Source organism: Canis lupus, chromosome 24 (assembly GCF_003254725.2).
Source record: "Canis lupus dingo isolate Sandy chromosome 24, ASM325472v2, whole genome shotgun sequence".
NCBI lineage: Eukaryota > Metazoa > Chordata > Mammalia > Carnivora > Canidae > Canis > Canis lupus.
Genome location: NC_064266.1, coordinates 24,065,594 through 24,085,615, shown reverse-complemented (window position 1 = coordinate 24,085,615; position 20,022 = coordinate 24,065,594). Strand labels below are relative to the sequence as shown.

Sequence of the window (20,022 nt, the reverse complement as noted above, 5' to 3'; positions counted from 1 at the left end):
CAGGGGCGGGGTCGCCCCAGACACAGAGCTGGGTTCTGTCTCCAGCCAAAGCGCTTAGTGAATTGTCCCTCTTCGCACTGGGACAGTCAGGTCACTGTCCTTTAGGGACAGCCTGCCTACACACAGAGCCACCCATGGCCGAGAGACGGAGTGGGGCTGACCACCGCTGCCATCTCTGACTATGGAGCCTGGGAGTGACGCTGCAGTTGAGTCACAAACTTCCAGACTCTGGCTGCCCAGATTCCAGGCCACTCACCGCCTCCTCAAACTGCCGTTTGTAGCTCTTGACTTTGCTCTGCAGCTTCTCCACTAGGTCCTGCATGCGGGCCAGGTTCTTCCTGTCCTCCTCAGCCTAGGCAGGCAAGAGCGATTCAGGCCTCACACCAACCATGCCGGCTCTGGGGTCACCCCTTGAGATGGACCTAGCCACCCACCTGGTACACGAGCTCCTTGACCCGGCGCTCATGTTTCCGCACCCCTTTGAGGGCCTCAGCATGCTTCTTCTGCTCTGCATCAAGCTCGGCCTCCAGCTCCCTCACCTATGAGCACCAGAGATGGGCCCACTGCCCGGAGCCTGGGCTGGCCCACCCTGCAAGGGAAAGGACTGGAAGGAATGCACACACCTTGGCCTCCAGCTTCTGCACCTGCTTCTTCCCACCACGGAGGGCAGCTTGTTCCGCCTCCTCAAGCCGGGCCTGTAGCTCCCGTACCGTCTGCTCCAGGGTCTTCTTCATCCGTTCCAGGTGTGCGCTCGTGTCCTGCTCCTTCTTCAGTTCCTCCGCCATCATGGCCGCCTGTGGGTGGAGCGCGAGTTGGTGGGGGAGGTGGCATGGTCAGGAGGTGAAAGTCTAGGTGAACTCCACTCCAGCACCCCACGGCCCCAGCTCGGACTCACATCGGTGATGGCCTTTTTGGCCTTCTCCTCGGCTTCCCGCCTCTCCTGGGCAGCCTCCTCCACCTCCCCACTCAGCTGGGTCAGATCCACCTCTAGCTTCTTTTTCTGGTTCAGGAGGCCTGTGTTCTGGGGGGGAAGCAGGGCCTCAGAGTCGGCCTGCTGCCCTGAGTCAGCCCTCAGCCTCCCTGTACCCTTCTGGGCCCACCTGCGAGTGCAGGAGGTTAAGGCGCTCGGTGGCCTCCAGCAGCTCCTGCTCAGCCAGCCGCCGGCTGCGCTCGCCCTGCTCCAGCGCAGCCCGCAGCTCCTCCAGCTCTGCGGCCAATAGTGCCGCCCGCCGCTCTAGGGCCTGTGCCTGTTCCCGGAGCTCAGCCACCAGCCGCTGCTCCTCGTCCCGCCCCGCCTGTTCCTCCTTGAGTTGGGCCTGCAGCAGCCGTGTGGCTGCCTGGGCCTCCATGGCCTGGCGGGTGGCATGGCCCAGCTGCAGCTCCAGGTCGTTGAGGTCGCCCTCCATCTTCTTCTTGAGCCGCAGCGCCTCATTGCGGGCCCTGGTCTCTGCATCCAGGGATGCCTGCAGGGACTCCACTGCCCGCTGATGGTTGCGCCTGTGGGAAGGAGGAAGGGCAGGAAGGGTCTCGGCCTAGGAGAAGGGGGCAGGTACAGGCACTGGACCTGCTCTTACAGATGCCCAAGGAATGCTGCAGACGGGAACCCATTGTGGAAGTGACCTGTCCCCACCCCATACCAGCACCCCCAAGTAAGTTCATTGACAAAAGTGAAACTCCAGCCAGACGCAGGCTGAACCTGGGATCTACCTGCATTATGGAACCTTGAGCAAGTCCTTTAGCTTCTGAAGTTCACTCTAGACTGGGGACGATAGTCTTGCCCTTGACAGGCCCAGAGGAGGGGCAAACTTTTAAGTGTCGGCAGGCACAGAGGGGCCTGGCAAACACTGCTAGCCTGCCTTTCTCCTGCCCTCAGGCAGCTGGGATGGGAGAGGTGTCCACCCCCAGAGGAGGAGTGGAGCCCCGAGTGTGGTGGATAGGGAGGACTCTAGCCAAACCTCAAGTTAGTGCACTCCTCATCTTTCTCGGCCAGTTTCCGGTCCACCTCAGCCTTGACCTGGGATAGCTCCAGCTGGATCCTCAGAGTCTTGGTCTCCTCCAGCTCTAGAGCTCCCTGGAGTGCAGAACAGGGAGGATTGCAGGGAGGGGTTGCAGAGCATGCGTCACAGAAGAACAGAGGCCTGGGGAGCAGGCCAGTGGCCACCCCAACCCTCTGGTCAGCCCCTAACCTCCGCCTCCTCCAGTGCGGCCTGGAGTTCACTCTTCTCCCCTTCCAGAGCCTTTTTGGCTTTCTCCAGTTCCTGGATGCTCTTCCCGCTGAGGCTGACTTGGTCTGTGAGGTCACTGATCTCCTCTGCAGAGTGAACAGCACAATGAGGTGCGATGCCCCAGCCTTCAGCTCCAACCCAGGTCATTTCATTCACTCCTTATTCCAGGGGAACCCCGCTGGGGCACTGCTGCTGACCCCAGCAACACAGCTCTCTGACCCGAAGCAGGGGCGGGGGAGGAGGGCAGCGTACCCTGCAGGTTCTTGTTCTCCCGCTTGAGCGTCTCCAGGGCCTCCAGCGCCTCCTCATGGCTGTGCCGCAGCCGGAAAAGCTCAGTGCCCAGGCCGCGGGCCTCCCTCTGGGCAGCCTCCAGCTCCCGCTGCGTCTCCTCCTCCTGCCTCCGCCTCTCCTCCAGTGCCCGCTCCAAGTGCCGCTGCTTCTTGTCTAGTGCAGCAGCCGCTGAGGTGGCCCGCTCCAGCTCAAGGGTCACGTCCTCTGACTCCGTCTGCAGTCGCAGCTTGGCCTTCTCCAGGGAGGAGCACTTGGCATGAGCAGCCTCCACTCCCTCCTCTGCTTCCTGCAGCCGCAGTGCCAGCTTCTTTCTAGGCCACGGGAGCCGATGGTGGGAGGCTGGCAGCAGTCCCCAGATCTGCCCCCCCACCTGCCCCCTGATGGCTCCGAGGCTTGGGCACCACCCCTTCGTGGTGTCGGGCCTGTGGGCAAGACACTCACTTGGCCTCCTCCAGCTCCTCGGTCCTCTGGATGGCGTCTGCTTCATACTTGCTCCGCCACTGGGCCACCTCAGCATTGGCCTTGGACAGTAGCCGCTGCAGCTCAGCCTGGGCCTCTGCCTCCTCCTCGTGCTGCTCTCGCAAGAGGTCACAGTCGTGCCGCAGAGCCTGGACAGCATGGGCCAGCGCACTCTTGGCCTGCAGGGACCTTGGGAACCTCAGCACAGGGCTAGGCCAGTGGCCCTAGTGCCCACCCTGCCTGCTTGGGGGCAGCCTGTGACTGGCCCACCTTGCTCTCCTCTTCCAGCTGCCGCCGCAGTTCCTCTAGGCTCTGGGTGGCAGAGGCCTTCCCCCGGCTCAGCTGGCTAATCAGAGACTCCTTCTCCTCCAGCAGGCGGCTCAGCTCCCCTGCACACGAAGGAGTGAGCCCGCAGGTCATTTGGCCCCTGAGAGGGGTGGCCCCAAGGCCCTGGGGTGGCCCAGCTGAGCCCCTGGCCTCACCACTCTCGGTCTGCAGCCGGCCCCGCTGAGTGCTGGCATCCACCAGCTGCCGCTGCAGCTCTTCCACCTTGACCTTGGCCTCACTCAGCTGATCCTCATAGGTCCGGCACAGCTTCTCCGCACTGGCCTGGGACCCAGGATCAGGAGTCAGAACACATTTGCCCATCACCAGCAGTGTCCCAGGCTGCCAGTCGGAGGCTGGGACCCTGGGGTCGGGAACTAGGAGGCTAGACACGGGCCCGGGAAGCAAATGGAAAAGCAGAACCCCCAATTCAGGGTCAGAGAGTCTGCTGGACCACGGTTTATTTTATTTTTTTATTTTTTTGGACCATGGTTTAAAAAGATGGGTGTCAGAAGTGAGAGGGCCAGGGTGAGTCTGGGATCCTAGAGTCAGAGGTCAGCTGTCAGAACTGGTGGTACAAAGGTCAGGGGTCAAGGTTGGGTGCTGGGTTTGCGACAAACAAGATAGAGATCAAGGACTGAGACATTAAAATTAGATGCTAGGTCACAAATGACCTGGAGTCAGGGCACAGAGTTTATTAGGAGTTAGGGTTTGAGGTCAGGACTGGCGTGGGGCTAGGGCTGCAGGACAGGTGAGTAGGTCAGGGGACAGGATCAGGTCCAGGGTCAGCGCTGGCAGGGGGTGGCCAGTGGGTGGGGTCACCACCGGAGTAGAATCAGCTCAGAGTCAAGCTGGTATGGGATGGGAGCTCAGCAGGCGGGGTTGGAGGCTGGGTCAGGAAGGGGGCGGACACCTTGCCACGGGCCAGAGTCTCCACGTTGGCGCCCAGATCATCCACCTCCATGCGGAGCTCGCTCTTCTCCTTCTCCAGCTTCTGCCGCACCCGCTGCAGACTGTCCACCTGCTCGCCCAGCTCAGCCGCGCTCTCGGCCTGCTTGCGGCGCAGGGCAGCCACGGTGGCCTCGTGCCGCAGCGCTGCTTCCTCCAGCTCCCGCCGCAGCCGGCCCAGCTCGGCCTCCCGCTTGCGGCACCCCTCCCGCTGCCCCGCCGACGCCCCGCCAGCCTCCTCCAGCCGCTCGCTCAGCTCCTCCAGCTCCCGGGCCACTTCGGCCCTCTGCTTCTCCACGCGGGCCCGGGCCGCCCGCTCGGCCTCCAGCTCCTCTTCCAGCTCCTCTGCCCTAGCCTGGGGATGGGCAGATGGCAGCAGTCACCTCCATGGGCCTCTGGCCCTGGCCGTTCCCACCCCCGTGCCCCATACACACCTGCAGTTCCTTGATCTTCTTCTGTAGCTGCGCCCCAAGGAGCTGTTCATCCTCCACCCGCAGGTTCAGCTGACTTAACTCCGAGTCCTTCCTGGAGGTCGTGCGAGGTGTGAGCCAGGGCAGGGCCGACCTTCCATCAACCTTCCTGGACGTCCCCCCCGCCTCCCAGCCCTCCCACCTCCCTGCTCCCTGCCTGGGGCACCAAGCCCTAAGGGGCCTCACCCCACCCCCGCCATCCCTCTCAAATCCCCAGCCTGGAGCCTGCCTACACCCTAGTGATCCCCGCCTCCATCCTCCATCCTCCATATTCAACTTTCACAGGGATGCAGAAGTGACCATAGAGTCCAGAGGTAGAAATGGGGCACAGGCTTCGGAGACTGCCTGCAGGCCAGGGGGTCAGGTCTGCTGCCCGCCCCCCCCAACCCCATCCCTACTTCTTGAGCTTCTCCTCCAGCTGCTGTTTGTCCTGGGCAGCGTCTGTCACCGACTCCTGCGTCAGTTTCAGGTCACCCTCAAGCTTGCGCTTCGCCCGCTCTGTGTCCATGCGCAGCTTCTTCTCTTGCTCCAGGGAGCACTCCAGCTGTGAAGCCAGAGGGGTGGGCAGGCTCAGCCACCAGGCATGGCAAGCCATCGTCCCAGCTGCTCCAGCCCCATTACACAGGCCTCTACTGTGGCCGGGACTCACATCTTCCACTTGCTGCTCCAGCCGGAGCTTGGCCTTGGCCAGTGCGCTCACACGGTCCTCCTCGGCCTGCAGGTCACCCAGGGCCTGCTGGTGGGCCTCCTGCAATGCCTTCTTTTCCTTGGTCAGTCGGGCCACTGACTCGTCCAGGGCCGCCATCTCCTCTGTCAGGTTCTTCACCTGTGCCAGGGTCATCGTGAGGATGCCCCTCCCACACTGTGGTCCGAGAAGCCACCACACCAGGTCACAGTATCCGCCCCTTCCAACTAGAGGGCCTGGAGCAACTCACTTCACCCTGAGCTTCAATTATCAATAGATGCCAATTTCCTTCAGTGTAACATGTTCTAGACAGTCCTGGCTTCCCCTGGGAGCACCTGAGCAAGCAGCCCACTCCCAGCCTCCTTTCCCCTCCCAGTGCCCCAGCAGCACATGGCATCAGAGGCCTCTAGGCTGCGGAGCTGGGAAAGCAGCTTCCTACCCCTCAAGAGGCTTGCTGGCCAGGATGGATGACAAATGCCAGCATCTGCAGAGCACTGCCATGTGCAAAGCCCGGGGTGAGTGCTAGCAGAAGCTGGTTACACACTGAATTCCCCCACCACTCTAACAAGGTAAGTACTGCTATGAACCCCATTGGGCAGATGAGCAAACTGAGGCCCACAGAGAGGAAGCAAGCTGCCCAAGGCCACCCAGCAGGCATGCCCTCGAGCCGGGAGAGAGAGAGAAGCCCCAGCCAGGCCCACACCTTGTTCTCTGTGGCTTGTTTCTCCTTCTCCGCCTTGGCCAGCGTCAGCTCCAGGTCATCAATGTCCTTCTTGAGCTCCGTGCACTCATCCTCCAGCTTGCGCCGGCGGGCAGCCAGGTCGGCGTTCACCTCCTCCTCATCCTCCAGCCGCTCACTCAGCTCCTTCACCTTCGCCTCCAGCTGCACCTTGGACTTGATCAGCAAGTGGCAGCGCTCCTCCGCATCTGCCAAGTTGTCCTGCTCCTGGAGAGGGACGTGGGGAATGAGCCAGCCAAGGGACCCCAGGCTAGGACCTGGAGCAGGAGGTTCATGTGCCTGGGCAGAGGTCTGACAGCCATGCGAACTGGGCTCTGGGGAACACGAATGCCTGTGACCTTCCTGCTTGTGGCCCCAGGGGGCTCAAGGGTGGTAGAATGAGAGTGGGCTTGAGGAGATGGGAGGGCAGGGGCAGAAGTGGTACCCTGGAGAGGGGAACCTCCATCACACAGGCTGGGGACAACCCAGAGGGACATCCCAACAAAGGCTCTAGGGGAGAAGCTCTAGGCTGAGGCCTTCTCTCCCACCTCAACCTGTTTCCTCACCACCTGGCTGCCTCACACCCCCCTGCACTAGCAGCTGAATTTGGTGACCACACCCTGCCTTCCCACCACCATGTCTCCAGAGCCACCATGAGGCCTGGCACACAGGTGAGACTCAAGGTTTGCGGCAGGAAGGAATGTCTCTGTGGCTTGGGGAGATTCCAGACCCCAGGTCCCTGCCACCTGGGTTCCCGCAAGCAGGGAGCAGGGGTGTGTCTCAGGGAGGGCAGGGGAGAGGGGGCTCCACCGTGGCTCCAGCAGGGAGCCCAGAGAGCACTGGTTCAGGAGCATCAGGACACATGGACAGACTCTGGGGTGGGGGGGGTGGGTCGCTAAGCATGGACGTGAGCACACCAGCCACAGCTCCCAGCACATCTGGGACTGGGAAGAAAGATCCAGATCCAGAGCACCCACGGTGTACCAGGTACCCCCTGGCCGGGGAGGGGGTGATTATGTATTTCCTCAATGCAGCCTGGGGTTCTCTGGGGTGCCAGGGGGCACAGGTCACCAGGGGAAACCCCTCTCTTCCCTTCTCCCACTCACTGCCTGCAGCTGCAGGGCCAGGTCGTTCTTCTCCTGGGTGACACTGACGTGTGTCTCCTCTAGCTCCTGGCGCTTGGCCTCCGCCGTGGCCAGCGCCCCTCGCAGTCCCCGCAGCTCTGCTCGCAGGGCTGCCAGCTCCTCCTCTGCCTGCGCTGAGCGCAGCAATGGCTTCATCTTGAAAAAGAGCTTCATCCATGACCAGTTCTTGACAGCGTTGAAGGCACGGATATTCCACTGGATGGTAAACAGCGCGTCCCTGGGGAGGGAAAGCCACGAGTGGCTGGGAGGCTTGGGGCTATCCCCTCAGAGGGCACCTGCCCTGGGCGAGGCTCCTACTCAACACTTAAGCATGTGATCTCTTTTCATCTTCCCAGCAGCCCTTCCAAGGGGGTCTAATGCCTCTGCTTTATAGGTGAGGTCGAGAGAGAAAGAGGCTGAAGGGCAGATGGCCTGCCTCCAGGCCAAGGGCTCACAAGCCCTAAATGTCCTGGTGCCCTTGCAAGTGTCCTGAAGATACCAGGAATGTACCCAGATACACTGTGGGCCCTGGGGCAGTCTTAGTTGGTCTCAGACTCACATGGCCCTTCTGCTGCTGCTGGAGATAATCACAGTGCCCACCTCCATGGGAGCACTTTAACCAACATAATGCAAATAATGCCTCTTGCCTGGGACCTGGCACTTAGAGTCTTGGAAAACATTGCAGGTCATTATTATCGTTTGGGCCACACTCTGGGTAGCCTGCAGTGGAGAGAAAGGTGCTCTTGCCCCACTTTTTGAGGGGAGGAAATGCAAACCGGCCCGTGAGGTGCATAAAACAGAACCTTGCCCCTTCAGAGCCACCTGGCCAGCCCCGGGGGATAAGCTGACCCAGATGACAGAGAAGGTGAGTGTGGCGAGCCTGGGGGTCCTGCCCCCATTCCTGGCCCCTGCTCCCATCCCACACACACCTGCCCCCAAGCAGGCGCTGGTATTCGAGGCGCATGAGGCGGCCCCGGCTCCGTGCCTGCAGCAGTGTCAAAACCTTGGCCAGACGCTGGTCACGAAGCTCCTCCAGAACACCAAGGAGCCCAGCTTTGAAGAACACCTGGGGTTAGGAGACGTACCAGGTGTAAATCCCAACTGCCTGCATGGCTCCTGTCCACTGTGACCACCCACACCTCGGCCAGCCCTCAGTCCTATGTGCCCTGACCTTGGTGTGGCCAAACTGGTACTGGGTATGGTCAATGTCCAGGGAACCCAGGAGCTTCTCTGTGGCCTTCCTGCTGTCCATGAAGGTGTCATCCGGGATGGCACTGGGGTTCAGGATGCGGTACCTGGGAGAGCAGGGAAGCACTGGTGAGGAGGAGGCCAGACCGGGAAGCTTAGCAGAGGCTAGACAGAGGCTCCGGTGGGGGGGGGGGGGTCCCAGCTGAACAAGCCAGCAGGGGAGCATGGTGGCAACAGTGGGGGAGAGGTTGTGTGTGAGCACATTCTGCTTAAAAACTATGGGTTGCATTTAAATGCATTCTTTTAGTTCTCTAAGAGATTGTGTTTACAACAGGCATGCCGCACTTTCAAGAATATAAAGGTGATACAGTATGGTGTATCAAAGCTCAAGGAACATTTGAGGAGAATCTGAAACAAGAACAAGGGTTCCTAGCACGCCCACGGCCAGGGGTCTGGGTGGTGGCCACACTATGAAGGCCAGAGAAATCCGAAGAGCCCTCCTGAGGGGGCTGGTGAACAAAGCACAGCTCACTAGGCTATGGGCTATTTCACAGCCATAACACAACGAGTGATGCTACATGTCCCTATACATTTGTCCAAACCCACACAATGTCCACCACCATGAGCAAACTCTAAACTACAGACTTTGAGTGGTTATGGTGTGTCATCAGCTGTAACAAATGTCCCACTCTGGTGGAGGATGCTGATCCTGGGGGAGGCCTATGCATGTGGGGCGGGGGTTACAGGTACATCGGAAATCTAGGTACTTCCCCCTTCATTTTGCTATGAACCTAAAATTGCTCTAAAAAAAATCAATTAAAAGAAGAAAAAGGTGATGGTTCAGACTTATGTCTGCTGACAAGGAGCATTCTCTTTCTTTTACATGAGAAAAACTCACAAAACAAGGGTTGGAGGAGAGAGGTTGACAGTGTGCACACACACGAGAAAGTACGTGTGTAAGCATGCCCGCCACACTTGTGTCTGTGTGTAGGGATCGGTCAGTGTGGATGACCATGGGGACTTCAGGAGAGAGAGGGAACTGTTGGCGCCTAGAACTTAACAAAATCAAACTTGGGGAGGGGAGGGAGCGCACTGGCTGGTATCACATGAAGTCTAGTCTATGGGGGCCCCTCACTCAACTCCCAAATCCACACTTAGCTCGGTGTGCCCCTCTTCGACTTCTCTTCTCTGACATCTGCTGAAGACATTTCAAACTTGACTTGTTCAAAGTGGAACTCAATCCACTATCCCTCTACCCACCCCCCAAAAAAAACCAAAAACAAAACAAAACAAAAAAACCCCGTCTTGGTATCTCAGTAAATCTACCACCAACTCCCCAGTTGCTCAGGCTCAAAACCTGGGATCATCCTTGTCTTTTTCTTATTCCCTATCCAATCTACCAACATGGCCTATTGGCTACACCTCAAACACTTACCCCAAGCCACCCAGTACGCTCCCATCTCAGCTGTCCCCATCTCCCCCAGAGAAGCCTGCCCAGTCATCTCCCTGGTCCCGGTGTTCCCCTCAGGAACTGAATCTCAGTCCTGGGACCCTGGATCCATTTGGCTTGGTGTGTGCCCTTCCCATTCCCTCAGACCGCTGCCTCCACCTAGGGAGGAGCAAGGGGGCTTTGGGTAACAGGGAGGCATGGGCAGGGAGACACCCACCGCTGCCTGAAGTCGGCATAGAGCAGCCTGTTGGGGAATCCTTGGCGACAGATCCGGATCCCCTCCAGAACCCCATTGCAGCGCAGCTGGTGTAGCACTAAGAAGGCATCCATGACCCCTGGACATGGGGACGGTTAGAGGGTAAGGTTAGAGGGCCATGAACACCCCACCATGCCCCAGAGACAGACCACCAGCCCACACATGAGCTTCCTATGAGACTGGTGTGGGCCGGAGGAGAGGGAAGACCCAGCTTCTAAGTCTGCCCTATCCCCTCCCTCTGATGCCCCCACACCACCCACCCAGCCTTGGGGTGACTACCTGGGGTCTTGTTCTCATTGGGGACAATGCAACGGACAAAGTGGGGCTGTGTGGCCCGCAGGTTGGTCATCAGCTTGTTGAGGTTCTCCTGGGGGTGGGAGGAGAAGGCACAAGAGGGGCAAGAAGCAGAATTGGAAACCATAGCGGATCAGCCTGCTAAGGACTGGAGAGCCAGGCGTCTGAGCATGCCTCTGCACACCTGTCCTTTCACTCAGTTCCTTGTGCCCCTCTTCCCTCTTCTGCTTGACTGGGTCCCTCTCACTGTCACCGAAGCCTTCACTCCCCCCGCCCCATCTCCATTCTCTCCCATCAGTCCCCCCACCCAGTGGCCCCACAGCTCCCTGCCCAGGCAGCGTGGGGACGGGAAGCAGCACAGACTTGCTGTGATGTTCACGTGGAGAGGAGTTAAACATCACTGCAAGTCTTAACGGCCGCCCGCCCAGGGTGCAAGGGACAGAGCAGGGTCAGGGATGGAGCCCAGCGGGGGAGGGCCTGCTTGGGCCGGCCTGGGCCTCACCTTGTGCAGCTGGGACACAGTCTGGAAAGACGCTGCCTTCTTACGCTTCTCCTTCACCCCAGACTTGGGGGGCTCGGCTAGGAGAGAGAGGGGACCCGGTCACTCCAGGGGATGTCACTCTGGGAGGACCCGACAGGATGGCGACATTGTCCTTCTGTACTCACTGGAGCAGGAGCCTGCGTAGTTCTCATAGAGGGTAGCCAAGAGCTTGTTCTGTGACTTTTGGAAGATAGGGACCACCGTCTCATTCAGCGGGTCCTTGTTTTTCTCCAGCCAGCCCACGATGCTGTAAGGCACCTTGCAGAGACCAGACAGGTGCTGAGCAGGGAAGGGGGGTTGTGCACTAAGAGCAGGGAGGAGGGCTGGGATTCTGACAGGCACCTACCACGCCTGCGTAGTGGACCACCTCAAAGTGGGCCTGGTATTTGCGCTTCTTGTCAGGCCGTGGCTGCTGGAAATTGGGTGATTTCCCCGCGTGATTGTCATACAGCTTTGCCCGAAAGCTGGCGTCTGAGGCCTTGGGGAACATGCACTCCTCCTCCAGGATGGACAGGATGCCCAGTGGCTGGGGACAGGGAACAAGCCTGAAAGGCTGCCCTGAGGCCAACCCCATCCTGGCTGGGCCAGATCCCCATATCCTAGAGCCCCTTCTTCTGGAAGCCTCCCCATACCCCTAACCCCCTGCTGGGAGGAACAGAAACCAGACAGGTACCCAGGAGTCCTGTCTTCTAAAAGAGAAGTTTGTGGTTTGGCTGCCAGGCCCCTTCTCCAGCTCTGGGCTGTCCTCTGTGCTCCCAGGGGCCCAAACCCAAACTAGCACCTGTTGCCACTCACGTCCCGACGTCTGTGCTCATTCTCTCTCTCTCTCTCTCTCTCTCTCTCTCTCTCTCTCTCTCTCACACACACACACACAGTATAATTTAAAAAAAAAAAAAAAAAGGCAGTTTAAATTTTGGCTTCCTCACTTACTACCAGGGGGCCCTTAGGCCTCAACTCCCTAACCTGCAAAGTGACAAAATGAATACTTTCAGTGCTGATTTCACAGCAAAAAGCTACTGAGCACCCAAATGTGCAGATAACAGAAATGCATAAAAATCACCTGCTGCATGAACTATTGCTGCTTATTCAACAACGTTCAACATTCAAAACACATTTTCAGAGAAAAACTAAGATGAGAAACAAATGTGGGTCTATGGAAAAAATGTACGCCCAGGATAAAGGGTTTGGAGACTCACCAAGGTGCCCAGATACAGGCTGTACGAGGCACAGATTTAGTGGGAAACATTTTTTTCCCTCTTCTGATTTTTCAAATTTTCTTTGATTTCTTTCTTCTCGTCTTTGTACAATGGGGACATAGGTGTGACCAATCAAATAAAGAAGCCAGTGGACCCAGTCCTGCTGCCCCCAGGGCAGTTCTGAAGGTCCTAGGAAACTGTGGCTGCAGTGGAGCCTTAGGAACTGCAGTCGTGCGTGCCCATGGGGCTGCTGTCAACAGTGCTGGGGTGCACGCTCACACAAACTCACCAACACACATTCACACCACCTCCAACACACATTCACATCACCTCCAACAAACCTACTCACATCCATGCACGCTGCCATTCACACACACAAATGGAAATACAGTCATAGCCACTCAGATACACAAGCTCACATCAAAGCACAATCACACACGCACATGTATGCTTGCACACATTCTCTCACCAGCCAGCACACATTTCCTCCTGCCCCCTCACCACACCCACACTCCTCTTTCCTTGCAGTGACTTTGGCCCAGGCCTCACCTTCTCGATGAGGTCAATGCAGGGCTGCAGGTCCAGGCCAAAGTCGATGAAGACCCAGTCGATGCCCTCCCGTTTGTACTCCTCCTGCTCCAGCACAAACATATGCTGGTTGAAGAACTGCTGTAGCTTCTCGTTGGTGAAGTTGATGCACAGCTGCTCGAAGCTGTTAAACTGCAAAGGGAGGTGCAGGGCTCAGCGGTCGGGGACAGGGAGACCCACAGAGGATCGGCAATGTGCATGACTTCACCCCCACCTCCAGGCAGAAGCCCAGGGCTCCTACCCCTCCCCACCCTGGGAAGAACAGAGCCCAGGGGCGTAAGCCTGCTCTCACCTCAAAGATCTCAAAACCAGCGATGTCCAGGACTCCGATGAAGAACTGACGGGGCAGCTTGGTGTCCAGGGTCTGGTTGATCCGAGACACCAGCCACCGGAACAGTCGGTCATAGGTGGCCTTGGCCAGAGCCCCCACGGCAAACACCACCTGGAGGTGTGGAGAGGCTGGGCTGGGACCTGACAGGGAGGGGTCCCTGCCCCAGCTGTCCCCAGGTGGGCTTGGCCCACAAGCAGCTCACCTGCTCCACACTCTGGCCCTTGGTCACATATTCATTCCCCACACGCACTCGGGGGTGCAGAAGGCCTTTGAGGAGGTCCCCACTGCTGACCCCCATGAGGTAGGCAGCCTTGTCAGCACCTGGCAGGGCAGACGACTGGGTTGAGGAGGAGGAGGCTAAGAATAGGCGCACTTGGGGGCTCTATGGGCCTCTGCCTGGGGTCAGGAGACAGAGGCTGGGAGAGGTTGAGTTCAGGGCAGGTGAAAGATATGGCTGGGGAGGGTGGTGAGGGTCTGGGGTTGAAAAGTCAGGGGTTACAATCAGAGCCAGGTAAGACTGAGGCCAAAGGCTGTGGACAAGGGTTAGGGGTAATGGTCATGGACAAGGCACGGGAATCAGGGTCAAGGTGATGACCAGGTCAGACCAGGGTCAGGACCCCTCACTCTCAGTGCCGTCAGCCTCAGCCTGTTCCTCCCGCTGTTTCTGTTTGAACTTCATGTTGCCAAAGTGCAGGAGGGCCCCCACGATCTTATAGCAGGCACCCTTCTCATCTCCACTGAAGCCCAGGATGTCCATAGCATGCTGTGGCAAGGGAAGAAGCATTAGAGAGGTCCAGAGGGCGGCTAAGGGAAGGGCACGGGAGCCACTCCAATCTCTACCCAGCCTCACACATCCCTGCGCCATAGGCACCCGCTCGGCCCCTCTCCCACCACAGATGTACATCAGTGGCCATGAGCTCTTCCCCATCATCCATGTTGTCCACGGTGATGACACCCTGGCTGCAGAAGTGGTAGTCATAGGGGTTCATAGACAGAAGCAGCATATCTGGGGGATACGGAGGAGCAGAGTGGGTTTGTCTGTGTTCACTCAGCTGTTGTCCCAGCCCCCATCCCAGCACAGTAGGTCCTGGGGCCACCCTGCAGGAGACTCTAGGGCCCTCCCAGGACTCCCCGTAGCTGAGTTTCTCACCCCCTCCCCCATGCTCGTGGCTTTTTTTCTTTGTGGTTCTCTGAGGAATGAGCCCAGGCCCCATGCCGGGTGACAGGGCACAGGGAGGACCACACTCTGCCCTTTTAGGGCTTGCAAGAGAGGGGAACTGCTGGGCCGAGACAGAGCCAATGCTTCCCCCTTGGTGCTGGATGAGGCCTCTCCAGACCCAGGACACCAGAAGGGACAACCTTGCCAGGGCAGTGATACCAAGGGGCCTGTTCTCCAGTACAAGGAGAGAGCTCAACAATAACCAGAAGTCCTGGCTAATGAGCAAGGGGAGAGTCCCAGTCCCCCCGCGGGCTCTGACTCCCACTCTATCCATCCCTGACCCTCACCCTGTAGCTCTGGCTTCTTCCCCGAAAGGATCTGGTAGTAGACGTGGTAACCACGCTCACCAGGCAGCTGGAAGATCACTCGGGACTTCTCCAGGAGATCTGGGAGAAAGAGGGGCACTGGCCTACCATCCCCTGTACCTCCCCAGAGTGGGTCACCCCATCTAGGGCTGAGGGGGCAGGGAGGAGGTACCCGTGAGGGCCAAGGGTGTGGAGAGAGGCACCGTGTCCACACAAGTGCCAGACGTACTGAAGGGTGTGTCTCTATCAGCGTATGCGCAGTCATGGGAATTTGTGTCTGTAGGTCTGTGTGTCTGTTGGGGGGGGGGTCTGCATTTGTCCTTTTTTTCATCTGTGTTTTCATTCCTTCACCCACAGAACACGCTCCTTCCCTCCAGAGCAGACCTGGTGTGTTGGTGTGTGAGTTTGCAAAGTAGTCAGTCAGGGAGTGAATTAAAAGGCTCCCTGGTCACACACCTGCACTTATCATCAAGGTCTGGCCATGCATCCCAAGGTGGGGAATGGTCAGTGTGGGGCCTCTCTGCACATGCAGCCTAGGACCTGGTGTCTGAACAGTGCAGCTCAGTCAGGTGGGATGGGCAACAACCCCCAAGAGACAGGAGGGTAGGCTTCCAAGAAGGACAGGGACTCTATGTGTACATGAGTCTGGGGCCGGGGGGGCAGAAAAGGACTGAGATGGGGTAAGGACTGAATCACAAAGCTCCTGACTGGCCCTATAAGGATCTGCATCTCCATTTTAAGGTAATAGAATCTAGAAAAGGTTTTTAAGCAGAAACATAATGTGATCACATTAGTGTCTGAGAAAATATTGCTCTGGCTATAAGATCAAGCAGAGGAACAGAGGCTGGGAGGCCATGTGGAGGCTGGTGGAACGTTACAGGTGAGAGTAAGGTGGCAGAGGCTGGGCAGTGGCCAGGGGATGGACAGAAACAGGTGAGAGCCCCAGGGACTTGAGGATGGATCCTCAATCCAAGCAGAAAGATCCAGGTCTCTGTCCCCCATCCCCACCTTTTCCCACCTTCCCCTAGACTCACAGCTGTCGATATCTGCAGATGCCAGCTTCCCAGAGGGACCAAAGTGAATGCGGATGAACTTGCCCTATGGGCAAAGGAGTACACTCAGCTGAGGTCCAGCCACCCAGGGGCACTAGTTGCTGAAAGCTCCCACCACCTCCAACTCCCTGCTGCTAACCCCCACCCACCTCTCCCATGGTGGACACTCACAAAGCGGGATGAGTTGTCATTCCGCAGGGTCTTGGCATTGCCAAAAGCCTCCATAGCAGGGTTAGCCTCAATGATTTGATCCTCGAGGGTGCCCTGGTAACAGCAGGGTGAAGGGCCCGTCAGCCCTGGTGCCACTGAGGGGGGGACCAAGGTGCCCAGTGGTCCTGGATATCAGCCTATCTTGGACCTCTGGTGGGGAAAAGGAAAGGGGGCTCCCCAGGGCTTCATTATCATTGCTTGCCCTACTCACACTGACCCCATACTTACCCCAGTCTTCGTAGCCAGAAATTGCTGGAGAGAGAAGGAAGACAATGTTAGAACATATGAGGTCTCATGAGGCCGGCGGATGGGGTGGCAGTGGTTAGCAGGACAGTGAATGTTAGTCACCCAAATGTGTAGCCCCCAACCCCACTCCCAGAACCTGTCAGCACTGTTAGGAGAAATGCTAGAAAGTGGGAGAAGACCTGGCCCTAGTCAGGAGCCTGAGGCAAGGGACTATGTCTCGGGATCTCCTCCTTGTAGCCTTTCCCCTCCCCCAGTTGTCTCTGGCCTCTTCTATATCCCTTCATTTTCCAAACTCCAAGAAGTGGCCCCTGCCCCAAAGCCCTAGATCTTCCTGACTAAAATCTACTCCCCTTTAGAGCCCAGCTCAAATGCCCACTTCTAAGGAAGGCTTCCCTGTGCTCTGATGCTAGAAGAGTCCTCTTGCTGCTCAAACCTTCTCACCCCTCACTTCCCCGGGTGAGAGTCCTTCACCCTTTTCCTTTGTATTGTATGAGCTGCACCTGCGTACTATTAGACACGATGGCCCTGCCAGGTGCAGATTATTGGTCCTAATTTGCAAATGAGGACAGTATGACTCAGAGCAGGGGCATGATCTCCAGGCCGTGTGGTGAGTGAGGGGCAGGGTGGGCACTGGGCCCAGGCATCCTGCCTCCTATGCCACCATAGCCACTGCAGGTCTCGTCTAGAGGGACTTTTTGGATGGCGAGGATCTCCCTCCCCTCCTCTCTTGGACTCATCCTTGTTTTCTGTCCATGTCCCCTTCCTTCCCACCCTGGCTCCCTACAGCCTGGGGAGGAAGGGAGACAAAGGAAGGAATGGATTCTGGAATGCCCAGTGCCAGGCCACCAGAGTACTAAGGTTATTCACTCACCTCCAGGGAGCCCAAGACTTAAAAATCCCCCCAGAGACATGGCTGGAGGGACAGAGGCCGGGGGGAAATGGCAAGAGCCCTCCTCCTGAGCTCTGCCCCACACACTCATGTCCAGGCCTTTTGGACAGGGCTCTCTATGGCAGACGTAGTCAAATTTGGGGCTGAGAGAAGTGGGGGGGCTGATGAGGCTTTTAAGTCCCAGCATCCAGGGACCCTGTGAGCCAGCCTTTCTTTCCACCTCCCTTGCCTGACACCCCCATGCTCCACTGTGCAGGTTTCCTTTCTGCCCCACCCTTCCCAGCTGCACCCCTGCCAGCTCTGACCTCTCCCGTTACTGGACCAAGCCCCAACTTTCTGCAGCATCCTCAGAGGCACTGTGGGGGGTTCCAAAATGGGGTGAGGGAGGGAGGGAGCAAAGAGCACCAAAAAGTCAACAGCAAAAACAAAACAACAAAAACAACCACCACAACAACAAAAAAACAAAACTGAAAGGAAAAACAAAAACAAAAGCAAGAAAATCAAATGGGGAAAAAGGAAAAAGCAAAAAGAAAAACAACTTTAAAATGGAAAAAAGCAACGAAAAAGAAGAAAGAAAAATGCCCCAGAATAAAGCAAGGCTTAACAGGACCAGGAGTGGGGGCTGGGTGGGAGGTGGCCTTGGGCTTCTGGAAAGAAAAAGCAGCCCATTTTGGGGTGGAGGGGCACACCCAGAACTCTGAAGAGCTGGCTTTGGGGGCTAGGAATGAATGTTATACCAGAAAACAAAAACAAAACAAAATATTGGTTCCCCATTATTTCAGAAATTTCAAAAATCCGTACAGAAATCACAGGGTGAGAAATTTCCCCCTGACCCTGGCTGTTGGGAATGCCAAGTGCCCTTGGCTCTGGTTAGATTCCATATAAGCCTGCTTTTTGATTGACAGGTAATTGTGTCTTTAGAGCATGAAAACCAAGAAAATAATCACTTCATAGTAAAAGCAGCCTATTTGGTAAACTTTTTGAAAATACAAAAGTCAGGATGGAAGGTAAAATTACAGAAGAAGTTTAGGAACAACTATGGTCCAGCCCCTCTGTGTTACAGATAGGGCCATTGAGGCAGGCCCAGAATTGGGTCCCATGGTATGGACGAGGCGGTCACAACCTCTCTCCTGGTCAAGTCTTGCTCAGGCCAGAGTCCACCACCAGGGTGGGAGGCTCAGGCAGGGCTAGAGGCTCTGGGGAATCAATTTTTAAAAAAAGAATTAAAAAAAAAAAAAAAAAAAGAGAGAGAGAGAGAAAGAAAAAAAGAAATAGTGAGAAGCAGTGGGAAGAGTGGGGAGCGGCGCCCGTGTGGGCGAGTCTTACGGCCTTCTTGCCCGGCCCGTCTCCCAGGGCAGCGACGATGGCAAAGTACTGAATGACCCGCTTGGTGTTAACCGTCTTACCGGCCCCCGACTCTCCGCTTAGACGACACAAACAGGAGTCACCAAAGCCCATCTGGCCACTCTAATCGCCCCCACTCCCCAACACCCCACCCCTCAAGCAGGGCCACTCTTTCCCCCACCCAGCTCCCAACTCACGACCCCCAACTCAAAACCCTCCAGAGACAGATCAACCCTCAGAGGTGCGGAGTTGTTTACAAAGCAAGCCAGGACAGAACATCCATGTGAGATGAGAACACACGTGATGACGCCACTGTCTACTGAGCACTAACTTCCTGCCAGACACTGGGCCAATTGCTTTACCTGTCCTGGCTCATTTAAGCCCTTAGAATCCTTGTAAGGCAGGCACCATTATCACCCCTATTTTATGGGTAAGGAAATGCGACTCAGGGAAGTTACATAAATGTCCCTGCTGTGTGCCAGGCACATACATTAACTCACTGAATCCTTACAGCTCTGCATGGTAGGTAGGTAGGATTGTTCTGCTCTATGAGACTCAGGGGCCCAAGGGTACCAGCAGGAAGTAGACATGTGAGAATTTGAACCCAGATCCTTCTGATTTTACAGGCCTTGCTTTTAACCACCCGGCTGCATACACACACACACACACACACACACACTCTCTCTCTCTCTCTCTCACACAATGTCCACACTGACTTGGCTGGACATGAAACTGGCATGTAAGAATTCCACCACTTTCTCATGGGGGCAAATGAAAAATCAAAGCAAGATTCAGAGACAAGGAGATTGTAAGGAGGAAAGAGAGAGTAATCTCCTCCCTCCCAATGAGCCAGAATCATAATTCCCCAAAGATCAAGGGGACTAGGGGAGTATCACAGCTGGTTATCACCCTGGTGCTTCCCTTCCCTGGTCACCAGGACACAATGCATCTCCCCCGGGCTGGGGGCAGAGAAAACGCTCTAATTTAGCTTCAGCAGGATGCCAGCTCCAGGTGGTAAAATAAAAGCCCTGCCCTAAGCATTTCGGGGAAATTATTTTAGTTGCACTCCCCTCCTGCCAGGTGGCCAGCACTTCCCACCACACCCCCAGAGCCCCACACTCACGTGATCAGCATGGACTGGTTCTCTCGGTCTGGAGGAAAGGGGAGGAGACAGAGAAGTTAGCCAAGGTGAGGAACCAGCCACAGGTGGAACACTGAGTATCCATGGCACTGGGGCAGCCCCTCCACCACCCAGGGCCAGAAACCAGAAGGACCAGGTGGGATGTCCAGACTGTGGCCAGCTCCCACTTGGAAAGATGGGTCGCTATGCTGGACACTCCAGCAGGATCAAAAGGAAAGCAGTACACGTGGAGGGAAAGGGGTCCTTTACAGAGGCCTCACTGGAGCAGGAGAAGAGGTCTTGGGTGAGGGGAGAGGAATCAAGGCGGCTCTTACTGCGCAGCATGTCATTGTAGGCGTTATCTGCCACTGCATATATGTGGGGTGGGGCCTCCGAGCGGCGCTTTCCCTTGTAAGCAGCCACCACGGAGGCCGTGTAGACCGGGAGCCATTTGTAGGGGTTGATGGTGACACAGAAGAGGCCCGAGTACGTCTGAGGAGAGAATGTAAAGTGGATTATTGGAGGCCAAGTTCCCATCCTCTGGCCCCA

At 57.1% G+C, this 20,022-nt stretch overlaps 1 protein-coding gene across 10 annotated transcripts in view; it reads right to left on the bottom strand.

The window, feature by feature from the left end:
- The window catches only part of MYH7B (myosin heavy chain 7B), a 40,913-nt gene that overhangs the window by 654 nt on the left and 20,237 nt on the right, over positions 1–20,022 (bottom strand). For 5 of the 10 annotated variants that reach the window (XM_025469806.3, XM_025469807.3, XM_025469808.3 and 2 more), the window contains 36 exons: positions 19,809–19,965; positions 19,477–19,504; positions 18,336–18,432; positions 16,103–16,126; positions 15,836–15,928; positions 15,647–15,710; positions 14,595–14,693; positions 13,991–14,094; positions 13,713–13,851; positions 13,291–13,409; positions 13,050–13,199; positions 12,719–12,889; positions 11,320–11,499; positions 11,099–11,231; positions 10,935–11,011; positions 10,418–10,505; positions 10,100–10,217; positions 8,416–8,539; positions 8,174–8,310; positions 7,227–7,482; positions 6,106–6,348; positions 5,367–5,543; positions 5,116–5,261; positions 4,682–4,772; positions 4,213–4,602; positions 3,458–3,584; positions 3,246–3,364; positions 2,958–3,154; positions 2,478–2,827; positions 2,187–2,311; positions 1,956–2,071; positions 1,101–1,497; positions 896–1,021; positions 624–794; positions 435–539; positions 257–352 (listed from right to left, as the gene is read on the bottom strand). In XM_025469806.3, coding sequence (XP_025325591.3) covers positions 257–352; positions 435–539; positions 624–794; positions 896–1,021; positions 1,101–1,497; positions 1,956–2,071; positions 2,187–2,311; positions 2,478–2,827; positions 2,958–3,154; positions 3,246–3,364; positions 3,458–3,584; positions 4,213–4,602; positions 4,682–4,772; positions 5,116–5,261; positions 5,367–5,543; positions 6,106–6,348; positions 7,227–7,482; positions 8,174–8,310; positions 8,416–8,539; positions 10,100–10,217; positions 10,418–10,505; positions 10,935–11,011; positions 11,099–11,231; positions 11,320–11,499; positions 12,719–12,889; positions 13,050–13,199; positions 13,291–13,409; positions 13,713–13,851; positions 13,991–14,094; positions 14,595–14,693; positions 15,647–15,710; positions 15,836–15,928; positions 16,103–16,126; positions 18,336–18,432; positions 19,477–19,504; positions 19,809–19,965 — 5,334 coding nt within the window. Of the gene's footprint in view, positions 1–256; positions 353–434; positions 540–623; positions 795–895; positions 1,022–1,100; positions 1,498–1,955; positions 2,072–2,186; positions 2,312–2,477; positions 2,828–2,957; positions 3,155–3,245; positions 3,365–3,457; positions 3,585–4,212; positions 4,603–4,681; positions 4,773–5,115; positions 5,262–5,366; positions 5,544–6,105; positions 6,349–7,226; positions 7,483–8,173; positions 8,311–8,415; positions 8,540–10,099; positions 10,218–10,417; positions 10,506–10,934; positions 11,012–11,098; positions 11,232–11,319; positions 11,500–12,718; positions 12,890–13,049; positions 13,200–13,290; positions 13,410–13,712; positions 13,852–13,990; positions 14,095–14,594; positions 14,694–15,646; positions 15,711–15,835; positions 15,929–16,102; positions 16,127–18,335; positions 18,433–18,715; positions 19,440–19,476; positions 19,505–19,808; positions 19,966–20,022 lie in introns of those variants that run through there. The other 5 variants (XM_025469813.3, XM_025469810.3, XM_035705930.2 and 2 more) reach the window with 5 other exon arrangements.